The following is a 23,873-nucleotide window of genomic DNA, read 5'->3' on the forward strand; positions in this document are numbered from 1 at the left end:
ACAATCTACTGAACATAAGTGGTTCCCCACTCAATGTCCAAGGACTTAAATTATTTAAGAGGAGGCACCAAGGGGTAAACAAAAAACGTTTTCTTCACGTCCATCTTTAATGGTTTAGACACTGTAAACCTTTTCTGGAGGAGAAGTACAGAGCAAAAACTATCAGCGACAACTATACAGGCAAGATTGGGCGTCTAAACAAACTACTGTAATAACCTTTAAATAGGAATGCCTTTAGATAATATTTAGAACGAGGTCTTGCAGACACTGCAGTCAGAGGACTAAAGGATATTCCACTTCTACATCACATAACTACCACCAAAAATAACCTATGCTGGCTCCCAGTAAATAAAAGAACCCAGTTTAAGTCACTCAGACACACAAAGAGATACATGGGTCTGGGCCGGATTTAAAAAAAAAAAAAAAAAAAACACAACATGTTGCAGATCTTTAACCAGCAAGAGAATGTGTATTTCACAATACAGGGTAAACAGATCCAGAGATGAGAGGGGGAACTAGATTGGGGGCATGGGGTATATTTCCCCCACAGACTGGCAATATTGTAGCATAACCTTCCTGTTGGTGTTCATCCCTGTGAAAACCTACTGCTCCATTTGAAAATATATAAGGAAACACCTCTTTTTGACGCGACCTTACGCTCCGGAGATCCCCCTGGGGATGCTGACAGCCCTGCCTCATGGAGGCGACTGGTCACCGCTGTTGGAGTGGGAGGAGTTGGGTTTGCAGGTGGTAGGAGACCTTTATGCGGAAGGGCAGATGGTCCCGTTTGGGGTGTTGCAGGAAAACTTTGGTCTCTCGGACGGGGGTTATCTCCTGCACGCGGCGATCTCTGCTGCAATGCAAAAACACTGGAAGGTTGGACTAACGGAGCCGGCCACGACTATGGCGTGCCAGTATGTGGTGATGGCGGCGGGCACGATTAAGGCGGTCACTTGTCTCCAATCGCGGATGCTGAATGAGGGGCTAGAACCACTCTCGCTGCTGAAGGCAAAATGGGAGGACAGTGTAGGCAGGCCCATTCCAGATACGGACTGGGGCCACATACTGGAGCGGACGTGGAAGGGTAGTAGAAACGCCAGGTTCCAGCAGGTGCACTTTTTCATACTGCATAGAGCCTATCTGACCCCGGGGAAACTCCGACGACATTTTCAGGTGCAAGAGGCGGCATGTCCAAGGTGCTCGACGCCTGGAGTTGAGCTGGACCATATGTTGTGGGATTGCTCACGGCTGGGCACATACTGGCCGGAGGTGGGTGAGCTTCTGAATGAGATCACGGATAGAGAAGTGGAGTTTGATATGGCGGCATGCCTGCTGCTTTGGTTTCCCCACACGGCGAAAACGAAAATCACAAGCAAGTTTATCGATCTGGGGCTCATGCTGGCCCAGAGAGAGATTGCATGGCGCTAGAAATCCAAGGAGGGCCCTTCTCTCAGGAGATGGACGAACGAGTTGTTGAAATGGTCTACGTGCGAAAGTGTGCTGAGAATGCGACAAGCCACCAGAACGGGTAATGAGAAGAGCCTAGAGAGTGCTAGAGCATGGGAGATGATTGTACAGGCGTTGCGTGACTGTTTGACGGATGATGAGGATGAAAGACTTCTTGCACAAGGGGGTCCATGAAATCAGGAACATGTAGGCTTCATACTTACTGATAGCGGGCCATCCTGTCGTGAACCACAGTTGCAACCCACATCAGCAACAGCGGGGGGAGGGACATAAGGGTGTTCTTATATCTCCCTGATAGGGATGGTCTAGGACCCGTCGACGAGGGACGTAGTTGGCGCCCGCAAGAGAGGAACGAGGTCACTGAGTGGGGACTTCCCGGGGGAACTGAGTGATGAGGGCTGCTGGGTGGCCATCCTGGAAGGATACTAGCGAAGACATTCTGCATAGATTCATTGGGTCCGAGAGTGGCCATCAGGAGGGGGACGATCCCAGTTGGGGATGGTTGGGGAGGAGATAGGGAGTTGTTGGGGGTGTGAATAAAAAAGCAGATACTTCGTTGTACTGATGGCCGGAAACCCTTCTGTAACACTCTTGACTATTTTATGCAGAAATTCGCTGCTGCGCCGCCCGGCCTCCGGGATGTGGGCTGAAGGGCCGTGTACGATCTGGAGACAACATAATACCATATACTGAGGGGGGATAGAGGTTGTACTGCATTGATGGGTTGTTTTTAAATCTGCAATAAAAACAAATTAAAAAAAATAAAATAAAATAAGGAAACACCTCTTTTAATTTAATGAATAATCTTTCTGAAGCACACTTAAAGGCATTATCTGGTAGCAAAGCAATTTACAAGGTAAAGAAACCACCGCTCCCAGAATAATTTTCCAATGGTGAAGATCAATCTGCTTGCAGCATGTCCGTAACACTTTTAGGTCTCGCCTAGCGTTGGAGCGCGCATGCGCGCCTCGCTCGGCGAGGAGTCTTGTAATCGATAAGATTTCTGAAGGGGGCTTGAAGCACCGCCCATCATTTTGATTGGCCGGCATCAACATTTATGCAAACCGCTGGCCTCCGATTGAAAATGAGGCTTCTTGGTTAACGCCCTGTTTCCTTTTGCCCCCGCCCATCAGGACTCGATTGTTTACTTGCAGCGTTACACGGTGGTCTTTATCTGGTGGGTGAGCACTATTTTGAAACTGGACACGCTGATAGGAACAATGGCGGCTGCAAGAGATGGAAGGCTACTCGGATGAGAACAGGATTTCTACTCGTGCTAGGAAAAAACACGTCACAAGCTGCTCCTTCTACAAACCCTGTGCACATTGAGCAAGCACCACCTGGTAGGACGCTGCTTAGTACCACCGAGTTTTACCATTGAAAGAAATCACACGCCATATTTACATACCATTAGGAACTCAAAAAAGAACACAATCCGGCGGTGAAATTCTATCCTGTGAAAACAGACAGCCTGCGGAACAAGCACAGCCGCTGAAGTGAGCGGACCACGCTCCAAATTAATTAAATAAATAAACCAAGCGTTTCCAATTGCTTCTCCTTTTTTTTACCAATCACTTGTATTCCCATACTGAAGCCTGTGCTCTGAAAGGGTTAACCTTGGTCAGACAAACGCAGCCCACTCCGAGCAGAGCTGCCCCTGCACTATATAAATACAGGAGAGGAGGAAGGCCGGATGCAATCTCCAATTCTCCACACGCCCATCTCAAATGGACACTCCGCCACAGACCTCCAGGGCAGCTGTGCCAGACAGAGAGCAGGCTCGGTCAGGCAGCAGCGTGGCGAGCTCCAGGATGTTGTGCCGCGCGGGAGCCACAAAGAGGATGGGCCTTTTCTGGGCTCTGATCTGTGTTATGAACTTTGCAGGTGGGTGTTTAGAGAGCAGGGCCAGAAGTGCACGCTATTCGATGAGCGCAACCGGCATCAGCGCTGTGCAGACAGTTGTTACCCCACTACCAGTTTCTCCCTGGCCTCTTTGAGCAAAGCAGCCCCTGAGGAAGGTTTCAGACTGATGTGTTTCTTTTGCTCTGTATTATAAATGTGCAGAATTAAAAGCATGCATTTTATTTACACGGAGGAAGTAACAAAGTATTGCTGTTTTCCTCCCTTCATTGCGCCAAAAGATGCATATAGATGTGTAGAATGTAATTCGCTATTTTTATTGCCACTGAATGTGGTGAGTGGCCATGTCTCGCGAGAGGTGAAGCCTTGAATCGATCATGCTGCCCCCATCAACATTGATAATGAATAGCATATTACATTCTGCGCATTTTCTTACATACCACATGTATTACACTATACATATATTAATATTGTTATTTTAAGAATTGTGATATGTCTGTGTACTTTCCCACACACAATAACGATAGTCAAGTGAAGATATAGAGCCAAGTTTGCTTGGCTGGGCAGAGTGGAGCACAGGGCTTGGTCCATGTTGGTGGCAGAGGGAGTAGTCAGAAGGCACACCTGGGCTCTGTAGATGCTGGGACACCCACAGGTTGCACCCAGTGGGTACTGGGGTCCTGATACGGGGCGCAGCTGTGGGCAGTGGTCTAGGCAGGAGTCTAGATTACAGAGCATGCACCTGCACTTCTCCAGACATCCGAGTACTGTGGACAAGGGCTATCCTCTAGCTTCAATGGAACTTATTCCTCTTGGTGATAATCAAAGGTGTTCCCGATTCCATTTTCCATTGGTTTTCCCTACTGTTCTAGGTGCATGTTTTCCGTAGGCCCGTGCTTTTTCCTCCATGCCTTGTGCTGCCAAAGTGCACCTTGTGTTCATTTATATGCTTGATTAATTGGCTTGTTTTATGAATCCTGTTAGTACCCATTGCTGGCACCTTGGTTGTCCATGTTTAACTACACCACAGAATGTTCCACATGACCTGTTCTTTATCTCACACATTGAAGGTATGGGTGCGGTCTTCACAAATGACTCCAGCAAGGGCATAATCAATAACATCTCTGAAGGGATAAGCAATTTTTTAATTTATTTATTGCGTGCTGTAGGAAATGCTGTATAGATCTCATATCTTTACAACTTTGACCTATAGGTATTGCAGATGTTTTAAACACATAAATCAAAGGCATTGTCATTTACAAGGCCAATAGCTCAAAATCTCACAATTGCGAGACCTATTGCATTGTAAACGCTTGTTATTTGATTTAAGAGGTAGGGCCAGGTTATCCGAAACGGGGAACCGGGGAGAAGAGCAGTAGGAGTCTTATACTCCGTGCCAGTTTCCACATAGCCCAGTGCGTACAGCGCACTAATTCAATAAAACAACCCGGGCATGGCTGCTGTACTGCAAGTATAGAGTTGTGACAATCAGCATCTGACTGCGCTTGATCGGAAGACGTGGGGCCGGGTGTCTCCGGCCAAGTCAATGTATAGCATATTATGCTTGAGCTACGAGAAAGTAGAGTTCCAGGACCTCAAAGCCACCCTGCTCATAAGCACACACATGAGTCTCTATAAACTTACCCTCGTGCGTCGTACTCATACCTCCCCAAATAAGTCCCACCAGTTGCGTATGGAGCTGGGCAAACCACTTCCGTCCACGTGGGATGGGAATATTAATAAACAAATAGAGAAGGTTGGGAAAGATGAGCATGTTAATTAACAACACCTTCCCTGTTAAAGATAGGGAAGATGAGTCATCTCTCAATCCAGGCTGCAAGGCGGTCCAGGTCATAATTATTACGATTGTGCTATCTGTATTCAGAGATATCAAACTGTATCAAGTAAACTGGAAATCTAGGAGGTAACGGGGTTGTAGCGACAAGTGGAAATATGTCAAACTTATTCCTATTAATAAGCCGGCCAGTTAAGTCACCAAAGTGGATGAAATCTTGGATGATGGGGTTGGCCCCAAATACACAGTAGTACATCATTGGCCTAGAGGGAGAGGAGGCAGTGCTGTGTGGGGGGAAGTGTAAGCCCCGATAAAGCCCCAGACCGAAGAGGTCAGTGGCTCGAAAGGCAAAGCAAATAGTAACGTGACAGTGGGCAACCCTGTAGCATGCCCCAGCCAATCACAAGCAATCCAGTGACTGCAGACTTTTAAGCTGCTTTGGTGGTTCTTTCATGGCTCCGGTAAATGTATTCATGCTTTCATTAGTCCTTTTTTCTATGACCAAATAGGTACTTTATTTACCTGTAGTGTGAGAGCTATTCCTGTAAGAATGGCTTAAGATAGTTCTCCTGTCAGCGCCAGTGGAGTGTGCAGGGTGGAGACCTCAGATTGAGGTCATCGCCCCTTACCCCTGATATGACACCATCTCATATAGGAAGTCACACCTTCAGATGGATAATCTGTGGCAGGCACGGAGTAGTGAGGTAGAAATAAATCAAGATGGCAGGGCTATGAAGTCTAAGGCACGTTTTAAGAGTCTACTGCCCCCAATCAGGGGTAGTTCCGCTTCAGAGTTTTCTTTTTCCTCTGCATCAGGACCATACCTTTGCCTAGACAACCACATACAATCATGTCAGTGTACCAAGTTTAAATGATTTAGAAAGATAGTGGGACAATAATATTTTTGTCAGAATATGTACACATCTGTAATATTGTATCCCTTGGAGAAATATATTTTTAATCACAAAAAAACATGGTGGCAGCCATCCCAGAGATGAACCACAGAATGCTGACTATTTTTGTCAACCAGCGAACATTAGAAAGGAGCAGACCAGTCACTGAAACCATTCTAAATGGCTAAACACGCCCAGACAGCTAACAAGAATAAGGATGTGAAGAGGCGAAGTCATGTGGAAAGCCGGCAGACCTAGATATCTATGGTATTTTGGCCCAAAGGGCAGTCTGCGTGCTAAGAAAGGTTCACTAAACGTTCGCTAAGAAGTGGTATAGAGGAATCTTCTTCATATTAGACCCATAACTGGGCAAACTGGTGGCCTCAAAAACAAACACAATTTCACAGGGTTAGTTTGCCAATCCCTTCATTCATGCAATCTACAGTCTTGCTTTGAAGGTTTTTCAACACAGCCTGCATGGGAAAGCACCGCTTATTATGCTGTTTTGATAATACACAGAGGTTCAAAAGAGACGCAGCACATAAGAAAATTGGAAAGATCAGATACACCCGAACATCATCATCTCAAAAACGGTGTGAGTAGGCTGTAACAGCGCTGGAATGGTACAATACAATACAGTTGAGCATTCGCAGATTTCCCACCCTTCAGGTAATTTTGAACGCTTGCATCGATTTTCAACTACCACTGGCTACTGAGGAGCCTGCAGAGATTTTAGATGGAATGTTTCATGACAACTGCGTGCAACACAAATCAGTTTCTCCATTCGGAAAACTTCATGTCAGAGAGACAAAGACACAAGGCAAATTAACTTTAAAAGTATAATGGGACTCTGTGTCCTACACAGCTGAAATATAATGCTTCCATGTTTGAATAAATGACTACTCCCAATGACTAATAGATTGACCACTAACTTTGGGCTCCTGAGTAGCCAGCTACTCACTATAAAGTGCTTCAGTGCCTTATATGGGGGAGCTAGTGCTATATAAATGCAATTCTCAAAACAGCACAGATATACAAGTGTTAACCCTTTTAAGCCGACCGTTAACTTTTTTTAAGTTATATCTAAAAAAAACTCTGAACAGATTCACACCACACTAATGAAAGCAAGCTTAAAAGTTCTACTTTCTTTCCAAAGTTGGTGTGAATTTATTTAGAGCGTGTTTGCTGTAGGTGCAAAAATTAACCCTGCATGAACTACAATGGGTAAACATAATTTTTACCCCCAATTCACCCACCACCCTACCCCCACCTCTGCTCGTCTTCATCAAAATAGTCATGGGGGATCATATCTGACTACACTAAGTGACAGTTAATTGAGGTGAAAATCTTTATACGGTGTCAAAACAAAGTTATGGTCAAACCAAACAAAGACTGGCAAAGCCAACAGGTCTTGCATTTGGGAACTATTGGCTTTGTCAATGGATTTTCAGTTCAGCATGGCTAAACAAGAAAAAAAAAGGCCTATGATGTGACCAGCCACATCATTTGTAGGTGTACGCAGCATGCATTTGCAAGCCTGCATAAGGACAGGCCGTTTATTTTCTGATCCGAGTTAATCAACAAATAAAGAAAAAATATGCAAAAGCATATATATTTTTTTTTAGCTCAGGGTCAACCTAGAGGGTGTGGGTTAGCAACCAGAGTGTGGGGAAGGAGAAGCAATGGTGACAAAGACGAACAGTGAGGGTGTAGGGGAAGCAACACAAAGGGCAGGGGCGGCAAAAGCCACACGGAGGATAGGGAGAAGAATCAACAGACGAGATAGCAACGAGGAGAGGGCACGTGAGAAGCACTCGGGCAAGGTGCCTGTAATAGGAAATTCTCTTGCAGAAGCTGAAGTCGAAGATTTTATTCTGGTAGCATGAGCTCTGGGGCCCTCTGGAGGTTCCTTGTGGTCCACGGTGTAGCATATCTTAATGTATAAGATGACTCACCTTGACATCGTCCTCTTCTGAATGGCTTTGCCCTTCGTCTTTCCAACGTAGCCTATCCAAAGCCGATGATTAATTTGGAAATCCTTGGTACAATCAATGTAAAAACAGACTGCTCTCTTGGGGTCCAGTCAAGGAAGTTTCTCTACCTCTTTAGTAGCATGGTGCAGAGGAGGAAAGAATGAAGGTAACGGGATGGACAGCCCCATATAAAAGGGTGTGACCAGCTCGGTTCCAAGAACCAGCTTGTCTGGAAAGAAGATAGTGAAGGATGGCTTGTCACTTAGCACCTGCAACTCACTGACAGACCTCACCAATATTAATAGCTACAAGAAAAACTGTCTTAAAAGTAAGATTCGCAATTGTGCAAAGACTAGAACAAGGGTCATGATTTTTAGCGATATGAAGAAAGACGGTTCGTGTGGGAGAAAGAGAGATGCCGACAAGATGGATAAGTAGCCCTTTATTGTACTCACTGATCACCCCTGTTGGGCTAACAGCAGACAGATAAGTGGGCCTTAATAGGCTCTACTGACTTGTTCGTATACCATGGGAGGAACCTGCCCCAGCTCCTACAATATACGGTTTTGGTGGAGTGTCTGTGGGCATTACGGATAACATCCACATTTACGGAAGGTAGAGAGAAAGTACTCTGATTACTTACTTTGCTTAATCTCCAGGCATGAAGGTGGAGGCTCTGGGGGTTGGGTTGAGTACCAGCCCCTGCGATCCCGAGAAGAGCTCTACCCTGTGTGGGAGACATAGTGGGGGGCACAAGGAGAGGTGCATCAGGTCCACATATCACACTCTTCATGACCAGTCTGGGGATTTTAAGATTACTTGAGCCCGACCTAGGCACATTTTCCTCAAGAAAGAAAAATCTCTCTAAAATAGAGAACAGAGTGCCAAACCCTGGGTTTTGAAAACCATCCTACAGGGCAAAAGTTGCATCAAACAAACCTTCCATCTGTGTACATATCAATAAAGTATACGCTGAAGGTTATGGTGCAGCTGGGCACTTGCCTGAGCACCATCGTCTGGTTATGCCCCTGAAACTGAAATAAGTATTCAAAATACAGTCAGTCCCGTGATGCTTATGCGATACCTGATTGCGGATACCTAATTTTGGTACATAAAATGAAGAATTAGGCACGGTACAATACGGGAAGATAACTTCAGTATTAGCAAACTACTTCATATTCACTAGCACACTACATTTATCTAAAATGTCAGGCTGCAACCGTCTTAGCAAATATGTGAACATTCAGATCAGATATTCAGATGTAAAAATTGATGTAAAAGATGTAAAAGTCTTTGTACAAGGCAAACAGACAATCGTTTACCGGATACGTGCGGGGGAGGAAATGGGGGCGGGGGCCCTGGGGGAAACCACCTAGAAGTTTACTTTTCCAAAGGAAGAACTGCAAAGAGGCTATCTGCAATTTAGCAAGGCCATTTTATATCCATCTCACATGTAAGCGGCCAATCTTGTTTCAGAATGTCAGACACAAAAGCAATTAACCACAGGCCAGGAAGTTGATTAGGCTAAATATATCTTTTTGACATTTCTAAACTGAATTGTGAAACACTGTTATCCACTTACTTCCAAATCTAAGACCTCTTAATATCAGTAAAATGATCAAATCCCTGTAAGCAAAAAAGAACTGGATGTTTTTTTGGTTTTTTTACACTTCGAAACTTACAATTGTGATTGTAGGTTTTTAAAAGTAAGGATGAGAAGAGAGCTGTGAACCTAAAAGGTATGCAGTTTGAGCTTTCAACGGTAGGAAGTTGGTAATGAAATACCCTTAACGCAAATGTAATATGAATCATGATAGCAATTTTCATGGGGTGTGGCTTCGTGCAAACGAGGTAAAGTCGTTGCCCTTGTGCCCGGGCCGAATTACAGAGTGGGCACAGGAGCAAACTAGACACTCGTTGGAGCCCTGATTTTGCACCACATATGCGGTGGTGTATAGTCAGTATGGCCCACAAAGCTGCCTACAGGGAGAGACCACAGGAGTCCGAGACAGAGCCACCACTCATTCACAGGTGGGTGCAGTCACAAACACAGCCCAGCACTCATTCACAGGTGGTTGCAGTCACAAACATAGACCGGCACTCATTCACAGGTGGGTGCAGTCACAAACACAGCCCGTCACTCCTCCACAGACGGGTGCAGTCTCAAACCCAGCCCGGCACTTCTTCACAGGTGGGTGCAGTCACAACCACAGCCCAGTACTCATTCACAGGTGGTTGCAGTCACAAACATAGATCGGCACTCCTCCACAGGTAGTGCAGTCACAAACACAGCCCAGCACTCATTCACAGGTGGTTGCATTCACAAACATAGACCGACACTCCTTCACAGGTGGGTGCAGTCACAAACACAACCTGGCACTCCTTCACAGGTGGTTGCAGTCACAAACACAGCCCGGCACTTATTCACAGGTGGTTGCAGTCACAAACACAGCCCGGCACTCCTCCACAGGTGGGTGCAGTCACAAACACAACCTGGCACTCCTTCACAGGTGGGTGCAGTCACAAACACAGCCCGGCACTCCTCCACAGGTGGGTGCAGTCACAAACACAACCTGGCACTCATTCACAGGTGGTTGCAGTCACAAACATAGACCGGCACTCCTTCACAGGTGGTTGCAGTCACAAACAGACTGGCACTCCTTCACAGGTGAGTGCAGTCACAAACAAAACCTGGGACTCATTCACAGGTGGTTGCATTCACAAACAGACCGACACTCCTTCACAGGTGGGTGCAGTCACAAACTCAGTCGAGCACTCCTTCACAGGTGGGTGCAGTCACAAACACAACCTGGCACTCCTCCACAGGCGGGTGATGTCACAAACATAGCCCGGCACTCCTCCACAGGCGGGTGCAGTCACAAACACAGCCCGGCACTCCTCCACAGGCGGGTGCAGTCACAAACACAGCCCGGGACTCCTTCCCAGGTGGGTGCAGTCACAAACACAGCCCGGCACTCCTTCACAGGAGGGTGCAGTCACAAACACAGCCCGGCACTCCTTCACAGGAGGGTGCAGTCACAAACACAGCCCGGCACTCCTCCACAGGCGGGTGCAGTCACAAACACAGCCCGGCACTCCTTCACAGGAGGGTGCAGTCACAAACACAGCCCGGCACTCCTTCACAGGAGGGTGCAGTCACAAACACAGCCCGGCACTCCTTCACAGGAGGGTGCAGTCACAAACACAGCCCGGCACTCCTTCACAGGAGGGTGCAGTCACAAACACAGCCCGGCACTCCTTCACAGGTGGGTGCCGTCTCAAGCAGAATCTGCCTGCAGGAGGATCCCTGCCCCCTCATAAACATTAGGCCAAGCAACAGGTTTGGCTTTAACTGGTGCAATCTCACTGGAACGGTCAGAGTTTGTGTCTGCAATGGGGACGGTACATTTTGTTCTGTACATGGGTGCACTGTCCCAACCTGTGCAAGGCACATTCAGTTATCCTTAGCAACACTGCAATCTGGGAAAGCGCGCCAAATATGTAAATCGGCACCAGTTGGCTGATATTGGCGGTCTGAAAACCTGACATTTGTTCCAAATCTCAAGGAGGTAAGATTTCCAAGCAGTGAGCAAACAGAGAGATGGTTGTACTCTTTTGGGCTCCACTTTGGAATCCTCGCAGTGTGCCAGGCGTGTAGAACATGTGTCAAAACTGCAGGAGCATTAGGAGAACATTCATGTGGGTGGACATGAAGTTGCAGAGTACAGAACGCAACGGTGCACTACAGCAGAGTTGGATGGTGGACACCCCGTGCTGCTCCGCGAGGTGGGTGCAGGAGAGACTGACCCCTTTGGAAGGGTGGCACGGTCAGGAGATGAGAGAAGGGTTTACTGAGATGCCACACCCAGGGAGAACAACTGCCGTGTTACCAAGAGTCTAATGGCTCAGAGGGAGATGGGTTCAAGATAGAAAAGTGGTGAAGAATCGATATGCAGAAGAGTATATAAACCAATTGGACAAAGCACTTCAGCACTTGCACCAAATACCCCAGTCAAAATAACACTTAATTACATCACCTTCAGGCAGTGTTTATATTTTAACAATCCACAACAGATTCAAAGACACCCCCGGGAGCGCACATTTTACTTCACTTCTTCTAGGTGAAAAATGCGAATTTAATCAATAATAGTTGATAAGCAGCTGATGTCCGTGGTAGGATTCTTTCTAAGGGCGCAAACAGAATCAGGGGATTAAGGTAATTAGGCCTGACAGAGCAAACAGGGAGAAGAGCACACAGCAATTGAAAGAGTCGAAGGCAATAATAAGGGATGAACAACAAAGCCAAGCCCATAGACAGCACATTTTTGTGAAATGAACACTGGTGAGAAATGTACGGGGGGTGTACCTGGAAAGGAAGAGAGAGTTGAAAAAACGAGATGGGGAGGAATCAAAAACAGAAAAAAATGTGGCACAAAACAGACACAAAAAACAGGATTGGCAACAGTTATTTTAAAAAACAATTATGCGAAGAACGAAGGTTTGTCTGAGTTAAGCTTCTTGAAAAAGAAGAAACCAGCGGACACGAATGGCAACATGAAGCCAAGCAAATTATAAACGAAGCAATATGGCGTTCTGCCACAATTCTAGTTATCTACTGATTTCAGGATTACTTCGAAAGCCTCACAAAATGAAAAAGACGGTGCTCACAAAGAGGAGCACAGACCGGAAGCAGGAACATTGATCTTAGAGTCCTGGGGATGGGAGTCAAAACACCTCCTTGCAGTGCAGTCGTGGACACAGGAGCAGGGCATTCATGTTCCAATGTTCAAACAGAACATAACATACGCCAATTACTTTGCTTCACACGATCTCCTCAGCCGTGAAGCCACCTAAAAAGACAGACGAGCTATTCTTCCAGCTCGTCAGCAGGTTTCTTCCCCATCTCCCATCAGTGCCATTTCTCTAGAGAGGGATTACAAATACAGATTGCTTTGGCTAGACATTTGGAGTGGAAGTTCCCTCTACTGTATCGGCAAACATGAGTGCCTAAGCCTTTCTGCAACCTCAAGTTCCCCCAGGGGCCCTTTCACAGTCACGAAACACTGAGATGTGCAAAAAAGAAGCGAATCTTGGTAGGTCTCGAATGGCGTGTGGGTTGAATCTCGCAACCTACTGTAGATAGTACTTCCTGTGCATAGACTGGATTATGAGCATTGCTTTAAACTGTTTCGGCCACATGCATCAATGTTGCCGTTTGCGAATCCTTGATTGCGAAAATTAAGGAACCGCAATTAAGAATTCGCAAACGGCAATGCATGAATAATTTGCATTATTTTTAGCGATTTCTTATTTTTCCTTAATTCACAATTTGCGAATCGCAATTAAGGAAAACCCTTCCCATTGATTCCTATGGGCCAAGAGGCCAATAGGAATCAATGGGAAGGCATTTACAATTTGCGATTTTCAATTTGCGAATCGCAAATTGAAAATGCAATTTCAAGGGTGCAGGGGGGGGACCAAAGAACCCCTCCCTGCACCCCTGAAATTAAACTTCAGTGCAATTTACACACACACACATGTCCCAAGGACATGTGTGTGTGTAAAATGCAACTTTCAAAAATGCATTTTTGTGCATGTTTGAAGCTTTCAGTAAATTACATGAGGTTCAACCTCGTGCTAATTTACCACTTCCAAATTGACAATTCGCAAATGAAAAATGATCATGCATTGCATTTAAGAAATCTGAAATTGCGATTTCTTAAATGCAATTGCAATTTTAGAAATCGCAACATGATTGCGATTCCTAAAATTGCGAAATACATGATGCATCACAATTTTGATAATTGCATTCGCAAACGGCCGAAAAATGCGATTCGCACCGTCTCCGAATGCAATTATCGTTGATGCATGTGCCTGTTTGTTTCTATAAAGGAAGCGGTCTACGGGTGCGAATTCGTGTGGATGGCAGGGAGAAGGGCATAAGGATAATGTGAAATGTCATCGGACGTCTAATGAAGTCTGGGTATTGATGAAGATGGAGGAAAAGTAGGATAATTGATGTACTTGTTTGGCATATTATTGAATGTTTTTCATTAACATTTGCAATAACAAACTGTGATTTTGTATTTCACAATCCGTTTCAATGATCAGTTCATGATTGTAGTGCGATGTGTACTTTGTTACCGCACAAACTAATTTTTAAAGGACTACCTGTTGTGTTCATGCTTATTCTGGACATGAGTAGCTGACATTTTTGATTTCTGGACAGTGACTAACTAAATTATGGCACCTATTTTGGCTAATCAGTTAGAACATTTGTGTTTTTAAACATTTGCACCTCAATATGATCAAAGACAAATCAGCATTCGAACAGCTACCAAAGTAAGCAACATTTACACAAAATCAAACACATGAAAGCAGGAAATTCATGGTCCAGCATTTCGCATGAAGGAACTACCAAAGAGGGGTATGCAGTATTAGATATACATCATGATATATACGATTCATAAACTTGCCCATTGCTAAAAGCCTGCTTCTTTTAACTTTGGCTTTAAATAAAATAGGAACACATTTTTTCCAGCATACAGCTAATTAGCGGGAAAAAAATGCTTAGCTTGAGACATTTTAACCAAATGTTTTTGTTTTAATCAAACTGGGGACATTATTGTGCTTTTTCTTTACTGCAATGTTGCTCTATTACCACTGTTCATGTGATGTGAGGAAGGCCTCGCTGCTCAATCCAAGCTACCAAAGGGGGTAACCTAGGGAATCCTCACAGAAACCGGTTTTTAGGTTTCGACCTGGCGAGGGCACGAAGTGCCCCTCCCAGATCGAAAATTTTTGTCAACAGTATGGATGTCGGCACCGCCTCTGTTTCTCATTGGCTAGCTCCATAAATGGACGATAGCCATTGGCAAACAGAGGCGTCCGTCAAATCCAGAGGCGACTCGTGGGCGTTCCTGGGATGTTTTTCTCATCCGGCCCCTTTGGAAACGTCAGTGCGGCGGTGGGCGGGGTTTACTTTTTTTTTTCTTTCCCTGTTGTTTTCGTCTTTACGGGAGTGTCTTCAGCCGGATTGGTGTTGTTAATATTTTCGTTCAGGTAAGATGCATATTGTTTATCTTTTCATAAAGGTTTTGCTGCATTTAGATAGATGGTACTGCGAAGCTAGCGCTCCGAAGATGAAACAAGCGTTTTACCGTCCAAGGGATCTATAAAAAGCAATGGTAAGTACTAAACCATACACACTCGCACACCCAACACACTAGGGCACACCACACACGCACAGACAACACACGCACAGACAACACACGCACACACCTCTCTGCTGTTGTACAGAATCCCTCGCGTGATTAAACATGCCTTGCCGGCCTAACGCTCCCTTCTACTAACGCTCTCCACACATGTTCACATTTGAAGTGCCCACATGCACACGTGTGTTTCCAGGGCAGCTGCGGCAGACACTGCGCGCAGCCACCCCGCGTCCACGCAGCGAGGACACGCGTCGTGCGGTCACATGTATGCGTGCAGCGCCTAGACACGGAAAGTGCTCCTGACAGGCGGTGACACACACGCACCGACGACCTCCCAGTGCAGCGCGTGCACAGCGGAGCGTGCACAGCACCCTCGGACTCTTCTTTCTAGAGCACGTGAGCACGCGTGAGGGGGTTTCATTTGTAGGAGGGCAGACCTCCGTTTCTGAATAATGTGCATTGATCCGAAGATGGTGCAACGAAGAGTCTCTGGAGCCCCGGGTGCCTGCGCCCCCCCACACCCCTCCAACTCCGGAGCTGACCCCCCTCCTCAGTGCACCCCTGTCGAGGCCCTTGGCTGGGCAGCCCTGCCCTGTGCACCAGTGTGCAGAGACAACAGCTTTTGTGCCACACACACCAGTCTGAAGCTGCATGCTGGCACGGCGTGCGTGTGTTCATATGTGACACCACGGTGGTGATGCTGCGGTGCACACAGGCCAGGCGGTTGTGCTCGTGCACACAGGCCCGGCGGTGATGCTCGTGCACACAGGCCCGGCGGTGATGCTCGTGCACACAGGCCCGGCGGTGATGCTCGTGCACACAGGCCCGGCGGTGATGCTCGCGCACACAGGCCCGGCGGTGGTGCTCCGGTGCACGCAGCCCAGGCGGGCCTGCTCTCAAGGCGTCGAGGCCTCCCACCACAGCCCTGAACTCACAAGGAAGCCTGACTCCTTGAATGCAGTGTGGAGGGCTGGGGCACGGGGTGTGTGTGTTCACATGTATCACCACGGCGGTGATGCTGCGGTGCACACAGGCTCAGGGGGGCCCGAGGCCCCCGCCTCAGCCCTGAACGCACAACCAGCCCTGCCTTTAATGCAGTGTGGAGGGCTGGGGCAGGGGGTGTTTGCTGTTTTTGTGTTGCCACACAATCCTTCACACGATCCGGGAAGCGCGTGTAGTGCCGGTTTCCCTCTTAACTCCTCAGTGAGCCCCGGACGACGATTCCCAGAGCAAAAAAACAAAAAGAAGAAAAACAAACAAACCCCCGCCCAGAGCGTGTTTGTGGGACTTGTTGACGCACGGAACGCATTGGAGGAGCCCCCCCCCCCAACGAGTGGAAACACCCCCGAGACACCCAGACCATGCACGGGGGTGGGGGGGGGGGACGCTGCTGTTGGCAGCCACCTATGTATGTCTGTCTGTGCGGGGGGCTGATTCTCACGGGGTGCAGTGTCTCTGGGCTCCCCCGACGGAGAGTCCTGGCAGGGGGGGGGGGCTGGTGTGAGAGGCTAGTGCTGGGGGCCCGGATGTGTGACTTTACATCTTGTACATTTGCATTTTTTTCTGTTTGTTTCTTTTATATAACGCATGTAATCCTAAATCCTTATGTTTTGCACCTGGTTCTTATGTAAAGCGCTCTGACACCTTCGGGTAAAGTTCGCGCTATATAAAACCGCATAAAATAAAATAGATAAAAAATAAAATGTAGCTGGTGTGAGGTGGAGAGAGCGACAGTGCTGGGGGTGGGGGGAGGGTCGAGTTCTGCTGTTTGACCCCCCTCCCCATCTCCGTTTTGTGGTGAAAGACTAGCGTCCATAAGTTGATTGAGTTTGCTTACCCCTGTGGAGGGGGCGGGGGGGCTGCACCTTCCCCTCGGTACAAAGGGGCCTGGAATCCATTTTCCACTTCAGTGCGCTGTAATAGCGCCGCGTGGGCCGCCGAAGACCCCTCCCTGCTCTTGCTGCTGGTAGCGGAGCGAGCCTGCGGTGGAAGGCGCTGCATCCCCCTCACCTCCCTCAGAAAGCCCGCACCCCAATCCCATCACTGCGTCATTTCTGGCCTAAAATATGCGCTGGTCTCAGAAGGGCCGGATGAGGACGCGGCCAGGTGCGTGCGCCACTCCCGTGTCCTTCCTTGGTTCGATGGGCTATATTGGCGTTCGTGTATTTTCACACTGACACTTCTGTACTACATCCGTTGCACCAGAGCAATAAATAGTGAACCAATGTTTCTGGAGTAGAGAACATGCACGGGGGAACTGTAGCACAACTATTATGGGGTTGCAGTGAATGCACAGGAGTCATTTTGCACGGATACTTGTGTATCGCACAGGTGAATGTTGGGACAGATATTTCGAACTTGCACTGACCGCACGCGTGTTAATACAGTTCCGCAACGACCTTTGCGCTAACAGTGGCAGCAACCAGCCAGGGCAAAGCGTGATGTGCCGGTGCCTAGCCCCTGAAAATGTCTGACGCTTGGCAGGCCCTGGGGATGTGCGCTCGGACTGCACCAGCCACATGCAGCCGCGCCGCCAATGATGCTAGTTTGCGCTGCAGATCACACTGCGAATCTGATTAGCGACTGAGGAATTCAACCCCCCAGTCCCGTTTCCTGGCCGCTCCAGGGGTGACTTTACCCCTTTGGTGGAACTGAATTCGCTGAATATGCAGAGCACCTGTCCAGGGTCAGATTGCGCCCTAAACCCAGTTTACTCTCGGTAAATATACTGCCCGCCCCTGCACCCCGGACCCAACCACCCCTGCACCCCGGACTCCAGCCGGTGCCTTCAGATCATAGCGGGCTCTGCTATAGGAACCCCTGGCGGTATCTAGCGTCCTGCAGGGGTCATCAGCCCCCGCTAAATGCCCGCTCGTCCCCCTCACACAGCGGGGACTTCAGATGTAGCAAGGTCGAAATTCGTGGCAAACTGAGAACAAACCCTGCTCTCGGTTCTCCTTGCCCCGCTCCAGGGGACTTATTTATGAAGGCCTTGCGCCGCCGGTGCGCCACTTTTAAAATGGGAAAAAGTGACGCACCGGCGGCGCAAGGCCTTCATAAATAAGGCCCCAGGTGTGTGCGTTTAGTTCCCTCGTGGGGCGCACATCGTGGGTTTGAAATTCGTAAATATTGCAGTATTAGCACAGGGAACACAACTTGTTAAAAAAAATAACCGAATATTCACGCCTGCGCCTCAGACAACTCGAGGTGTGCACGTGACATTATCAGGATATGAAATATGAAGTCGATGTTTGCTCCGATTTCAGAGCAGCGCATTCCCTGATACACGGATATTTCTAAACCATGCGCGTGTTTACAGCCTTGTTTATCCTAAAGTACCAGGATTCCGTGTCACAGCTCGAGAGTGTATGTATGTGTGTATCTCTAGGTGTGTGTGGTAATCTGGGTGTGAGAGTTTGTGTGGTTCTGGGTGTGTGCCTGTAGCTATAAGTGTGTGTGTGGCTCTAGGTGTGTATGTGTGAGGCTCTGGGTGTATATGTGTATATGTGGAGAAGTGTGGCTCAGGGGTTAGAGGCAGCAGACCCGGAAGCTGAGATCGGTCCTGGACCAGGGTTCAATTCCCCGCCTCGGCGGGTCTTGGGCTAAAAAATTCCATGGACTCGATAATTCTTGCCCCGGTGCCTCCTCGACTCACGGGTTCAGACTCTGGGCAATAGCTTGCTTAATCTCCACAACGGCCCCTCGCGGCGGGATGCCTGACTTTCACCTTGTGGATACCCTGCTATCTCACAGGGGAATACCAGGAAGGGTTCCCTAAGCAAGCGCCGGGAAACCCACTGCGGGTAGCTGTGCGCTATATAAGCTCAACTACATTTACATTTACATTTACATATGTGTGTGGCTCTGAATGTGTGTGTGGGGCTATTAGTGTGTCTGTGTGACTCTAGATGTGTGTTGATCTGGGTGTGTGTGTCTGTGTGGCTCAAAGTGTGTGTGGCTCGGGTGTGTGTGTGTGGCTCGGGTGTGTGTGTGTGGCTCGGGTGTGTGTGTGTGGCTCTGGATGTGTGAGGTGCTCTGGATATGTGCATTTGTGTAGCTCTGGGTGTGTGTGTCTGTGTATGGGGCTCTGGGTGTGTGGGGCTCTGGATGTGTGTAACTCTGACAGAGTGTGTGTGCCTCCGAGTGTGTATCTCTGGGTATGTGTGTGTATGGCTCTAGGTATGTGCGTTTGTTTGGCTCTAGGTGTGTGTCTGTGAGTATGTGTGTGTGACTCTGGGTGTGTGTGGGGCTCTGGGTGTGTGCGTTTGTGTGGCTATGGGTGTGTGTATGTGGCTCTGGGTGTGTATGTGTGGCTCTGGGTGTATGTGTGGCTCTGGGTGTATGTGTGGCTCTGGGTGTGTGTGTGTGTGGCTCTGGGTGTGTGGCTCTGGGTATGTATCTCGAAGTGTGTGTGGCTCTGGGTGTGTGTGTGTGTGACTGAGTGTGTTTGTGTGGCTCTGGGTGTGTGTAGCTTTGTGTATGTATCTCTAAGTGTGTGTGTGGCTCTGGGTGTGTGCATTTGTGTGGCTCTAAGTGTGTGTCTGTGGCTCGGAGTGTGTGTGTGTCTAGGTGTGTGTGGGGCTCTAGGTGTTTGTGTGGCTCTGGGTGTTTGTGTGGTCTGGGTGTGTGCCTTTAGCACTGAGTGTGTGTGTGGCTCTGGGTGTGTATGTGTGTGGCGCTGGGTGTGTATGTGTGTGGCGCTGGGTGTGTATGTGTGTGGCTCTAGGTGTGTGTGTGTGTGGCTCTCCTAGTGTGTGTATCTGTGTTGGGCTCTTAGTGTATGTGTGTGTGGGGCTAGCTCCGAGAATATGTGTGTAGCTAGCTCTGAGTGTGTGTGTGTCTCTAGGTATGTGTGTGTGTATGGGGCTGACTCTGTATGTGTTTAGCTTGTTCTTAGTGTTTGTTTCTCTGGGTGTGTGTGACTCTGGGTGTGTATGTTTGTGTGGCTCTGGGTGTGTGTGTGGCTCTGGATATGTATATGTATGTGGCTCTGGGTATGTATATGTATGTGGCTCAGGGTGTGTGTGTCTGTGTGTGGCTCTCAGTGTATGTGTGGCTGCATTGTGTGTCTGTGGCTCTAGGTGTGTGTCTAGTAGTAATTGCTGTCTGCTGAGCTCATCCGTAGGGTACCATAAGTCTAAGATTTGCAAGAGATTCAGCTAATGGCAATGTAATTGACAATGCCATCTATTTGGCTATTCTCAAAACAAAAACACATAAATTAAAATTTTGACATTTACAATGCCAATAGCTCCAACTTTTCCAAAGTCGAAACCATTGCATTGAAAATGCTTGTTACATTTAGATGCTAAATTGTTTGACTGTGTTTGATCCCGGCCACCTCCCACAACTAACAATCCAGCTTGGCACACAATCAATCAAACGGTGGGATGCATTTCATTCTTTTGATTTAATTCGAAGGATTTATAAGGGAAGCAATATGATGATGCTGGTCTTGAATCAGTTAAGACACCAGCACACTAAGGAGCACAGGGTATTAGCAGTAGCACTTGAGAAACGGGCATCATTGCCTACTGTTGCAGACAGGAGATCCACTCCATCATGTACTGACAACCTGGAAGAGAGGTTTCCCTGTACCATTCCTGACTTACGGACATGGGCACTGGACAATCCCACGGATCGCCAGGTGGGTTCTCTAGCACATGGACAGTGTTATGAGCCCAACCACGGCAAAGCAGAAACACTCATTGGGTTATTGCTTGTGTTGTACCTGCGCACATCCAAATCGGCCACATATGAAGTTATGGAATATCCAAACAATGAACACAATCAGTAGACACGTGGCTACTTACCATTTGGGAAAGCTAAAACACTAACAATAAGAAAGAAGAATATGACAGAGAGGATTCCCTTCCAAATGTTGTCTTCTTGGCTCGAGTCGTCCCTACAAAGAATGGAAAAGTATTCATTAACAAGAATCTAGAAACATACAACGTGGCTATCAACATGCTCTTTAAACAAGCTATTTACCAGCCTTAAAACACTTGAACATTCGCCATCCATGAGACCCAGGTAAACACTCTGCCATGCACCGGATTCTAGACTTCATGAGCAGTCCTCCGTTGTTATTCAGAGCTGTGTGTTTCATAGCACAAGGTAGGGTTACATAGATACCCTGTTCAATTGGACTGAACAGGGAGCTTTTCATATACAGTCTTAAAGAAAACGCAGGTGCTAGCAACGTCCAGACACCTCAAAAAGTGCACAGGTGCTAGCCTTACCTGTGGATGCACTGTGTTGCCTTAATGATGCCCCTTAAGACCGCCCTTCTGATAATTCCCCATGTCTGCGTAAAACATGCCTGAACAACACAACTGCCCACAAACTGAAAAATGCTAATCTGCATCTGAAAAAAAGTGTGCCTGGACAGTGAACGAGCCATGCCATGGAGCACACTGTGTGTTGTTTGCCAACACGACCTAATAGCTGGAACACACCAAAGAGGAACAGACAAGCTGAAGGTTGACAGCGACTGAAACGTCTTTCCATGCCAGACTAATTAAGAGCCGTTACCACTGAGCCTGCCTTGGCCTCTGCCTTACTCCTGCAAAACTACTATAATTACTATTCTGCCTCTGCCACCTGAGATTTGACTGCACCTTTTTTGTTTATTTGATATTCTAGCTATTTATTACTGCTTAAGTTAAAAGCCAAGGCCAGGCTCCAAGGCAACAGTTATGGATGACTCAAGCCAACAAAGTGTAAACACAACTCCCTCAGCACTGTCCTGAGACTATTTTCTCAAATCCCTGCAATCAGATTTACACCTTTCTCCATCTCATGGGAAGTGGGTGTAATGTCTCATTTTTCTCCATGCTCTGTTGTGTACAACACACAACAAAGACGTCTCTAAATCCCAATTTCAAGCCAGCAATCGGTTTCTGTTGTCCTCACCTTTGCACACTCTTTGCTTTCAAGCATGTCCCCTCAGGAGGAGTTTACAACCATCCCTCCTCATCCATGAAAAAATGAACACTATCTGTTTACAGGTACACACAGATCTGCAGCTACAAAGGCACCAAAGTGGACAATTGGCAAGATAATTAGCAACGCTAAAATTAATCAGTTCACTTATCAGCACAGGCAAAATCTTAAAAACCAAAATACCCTGTATTTAACAATGAACGTCTTGTTACAGATTGAGACAAATTGTGAAGGGAGGGTTGGGGTGCGGGAATAACCCCCACTAAAATAAAATGTTATGTCTGTGGCCAGGATGTTACTTGAAAGCAGCACATGGGCAAATCGAGCTCCATATGGACCAGTTGCTTATCTTCAGTAACGCCTTATCTGTTAGAAACATGATCTATCCGCACACTCCTTACCATAGAATTTCCCAGGCATCAGGCTGGATCCGAAAGACTTTTGTCGAGCAATACGCTAGTGTGCCGGTAGGTGGCGCCGGTCGGCTCAGAGGGATGTCAGCGGCATCTGCGCTGGAAGTGACATCTGCGTTACCTATATAGGTGTCACTTCGACTTGCTGACGTCAGTTACTTTTCATGACTTTCCACACCAGGAGCACAGAGCCATGAAGTGCACTAACAGTGATGTGTTTAGAAAAACTAGGGCCTTGAAAGGATCAGCATTAACCCTAAAAACCTGTCCTCAGTGCGGGGAGGGTGGGTGGGTCCATAAGGAATCTGTGGCTATATCATGCCTCTATCAAATAAGGTGTTACTGAAGGTAAATACCTTGTCCATCTGATAGAGACATCTAGCCGCAGATTCCTTACCTTAGAATAGACTCCCAAGCAATACCATGCCTGGAGGAGGGACTGCTGACAAGTTTAGACCAGGAAGACCTGAAGGACAGAGCTGCCAAAAAGGCCATCCCTGCGGGCTTGACTGTCCAGACAGCAGTGCTTGGTGAACATGTGCAGAGATGCCCATGTTGATGCCTGACAAATGTCAAGTACTGGAACTCTACATTGCAATGCCGGGGTGGCAGCTTTCAGGAGGCTGTTTGTTGGCCAGAGCATAGCAAATTTTGATGCCGAGGACAACCTATCGCGAGACAAGTCTTGTTCTGCACAGCACAACCTTTCTTTGATCCAACGTACCCCATGAAGAGTTGGTCGTCCACCCGGAACTCTTTAGTACAGTCAGGGTAGAACAAGAATGGTATTTTGGGTCCAGATGGTAGAGTCACTCCTCCTCTTCAGAAGGGTGCGGAGGACCCTAGAAGGTGGGAAAGGTGACCGATTGCCCCACGTGGAATGGTGTTACCACTTTTGGTAAAAGAGAGGCTCTAGTGCGAAGTACTAACTTATCAGAGAAGATGGTCAAGTAAGGAGGCCTGGATGACAGAGCCCACAATTCGCTCACCCTTCTGGCATCATTTATTACAACTAAAAAGGCTGTTTTGATGGTAAGCAGCTAGAAAGAGCAGTTGTGCAGAGGTTCGAAAGGAGCACATGTCAGGAAGGTGAGAACCAAATTGAAGTCCCACTGAGCATGATGAATGGGGCAGGTGGGAAAATATGTACAAGCCCCTTAAGAAATCTATTTACAATAGGGGATATAAATGAGGAGGGTTGGTCTGGCAGCCTCAAGAAGGCAGACAAGGGCAAAAGTTACCCCTTAAGAGGGTCCAGAGTAGAGCCTTGCTGGCAAGGGTGAAAAAAAAGTGAAGAACTCGAGGGAGGGAAG

General features: G+C 47.5%; 1 protein-coding gene across 1 annotated transcript in view; it reads right to left on the reverse strand.

Annotated features, from left to right (window-relative positions):
• The window catches only part of PTDSS1 (phosphatidylserine synthase 1), a 360,643-nt gene that overhangs the window by 247,285 nt on the left and 89,485 nt on the right, over nucleotides 1-23,873 (reverse strand). The window contains exon 2 of the mRNA XM_078686999.1: nucleotides 21,016-21,107. Coding sequence (XP_078543125.1) covers nucleotides 21,016-21,107 — 92 coding nt within the window. The remainder of the gene's footprint in view (nucleotides 1-21,015; nucleotides 21,108-23,873) is intronic.

This window comes from Lissotriton helveticus, chromosome 4_1 (genome assembly GCF_964261635.1).
Source record: "Lissotriton helveticus chromosome 4_1, aLisHel1.1, whole genome shotgun sequence".
Classification (NCBI taxonomy): Eukaryota; Metazoa; Chordata; class Amphibia; order Caudata; family Salamandridae; genus Lissotriton; species Lissotriton helveticus.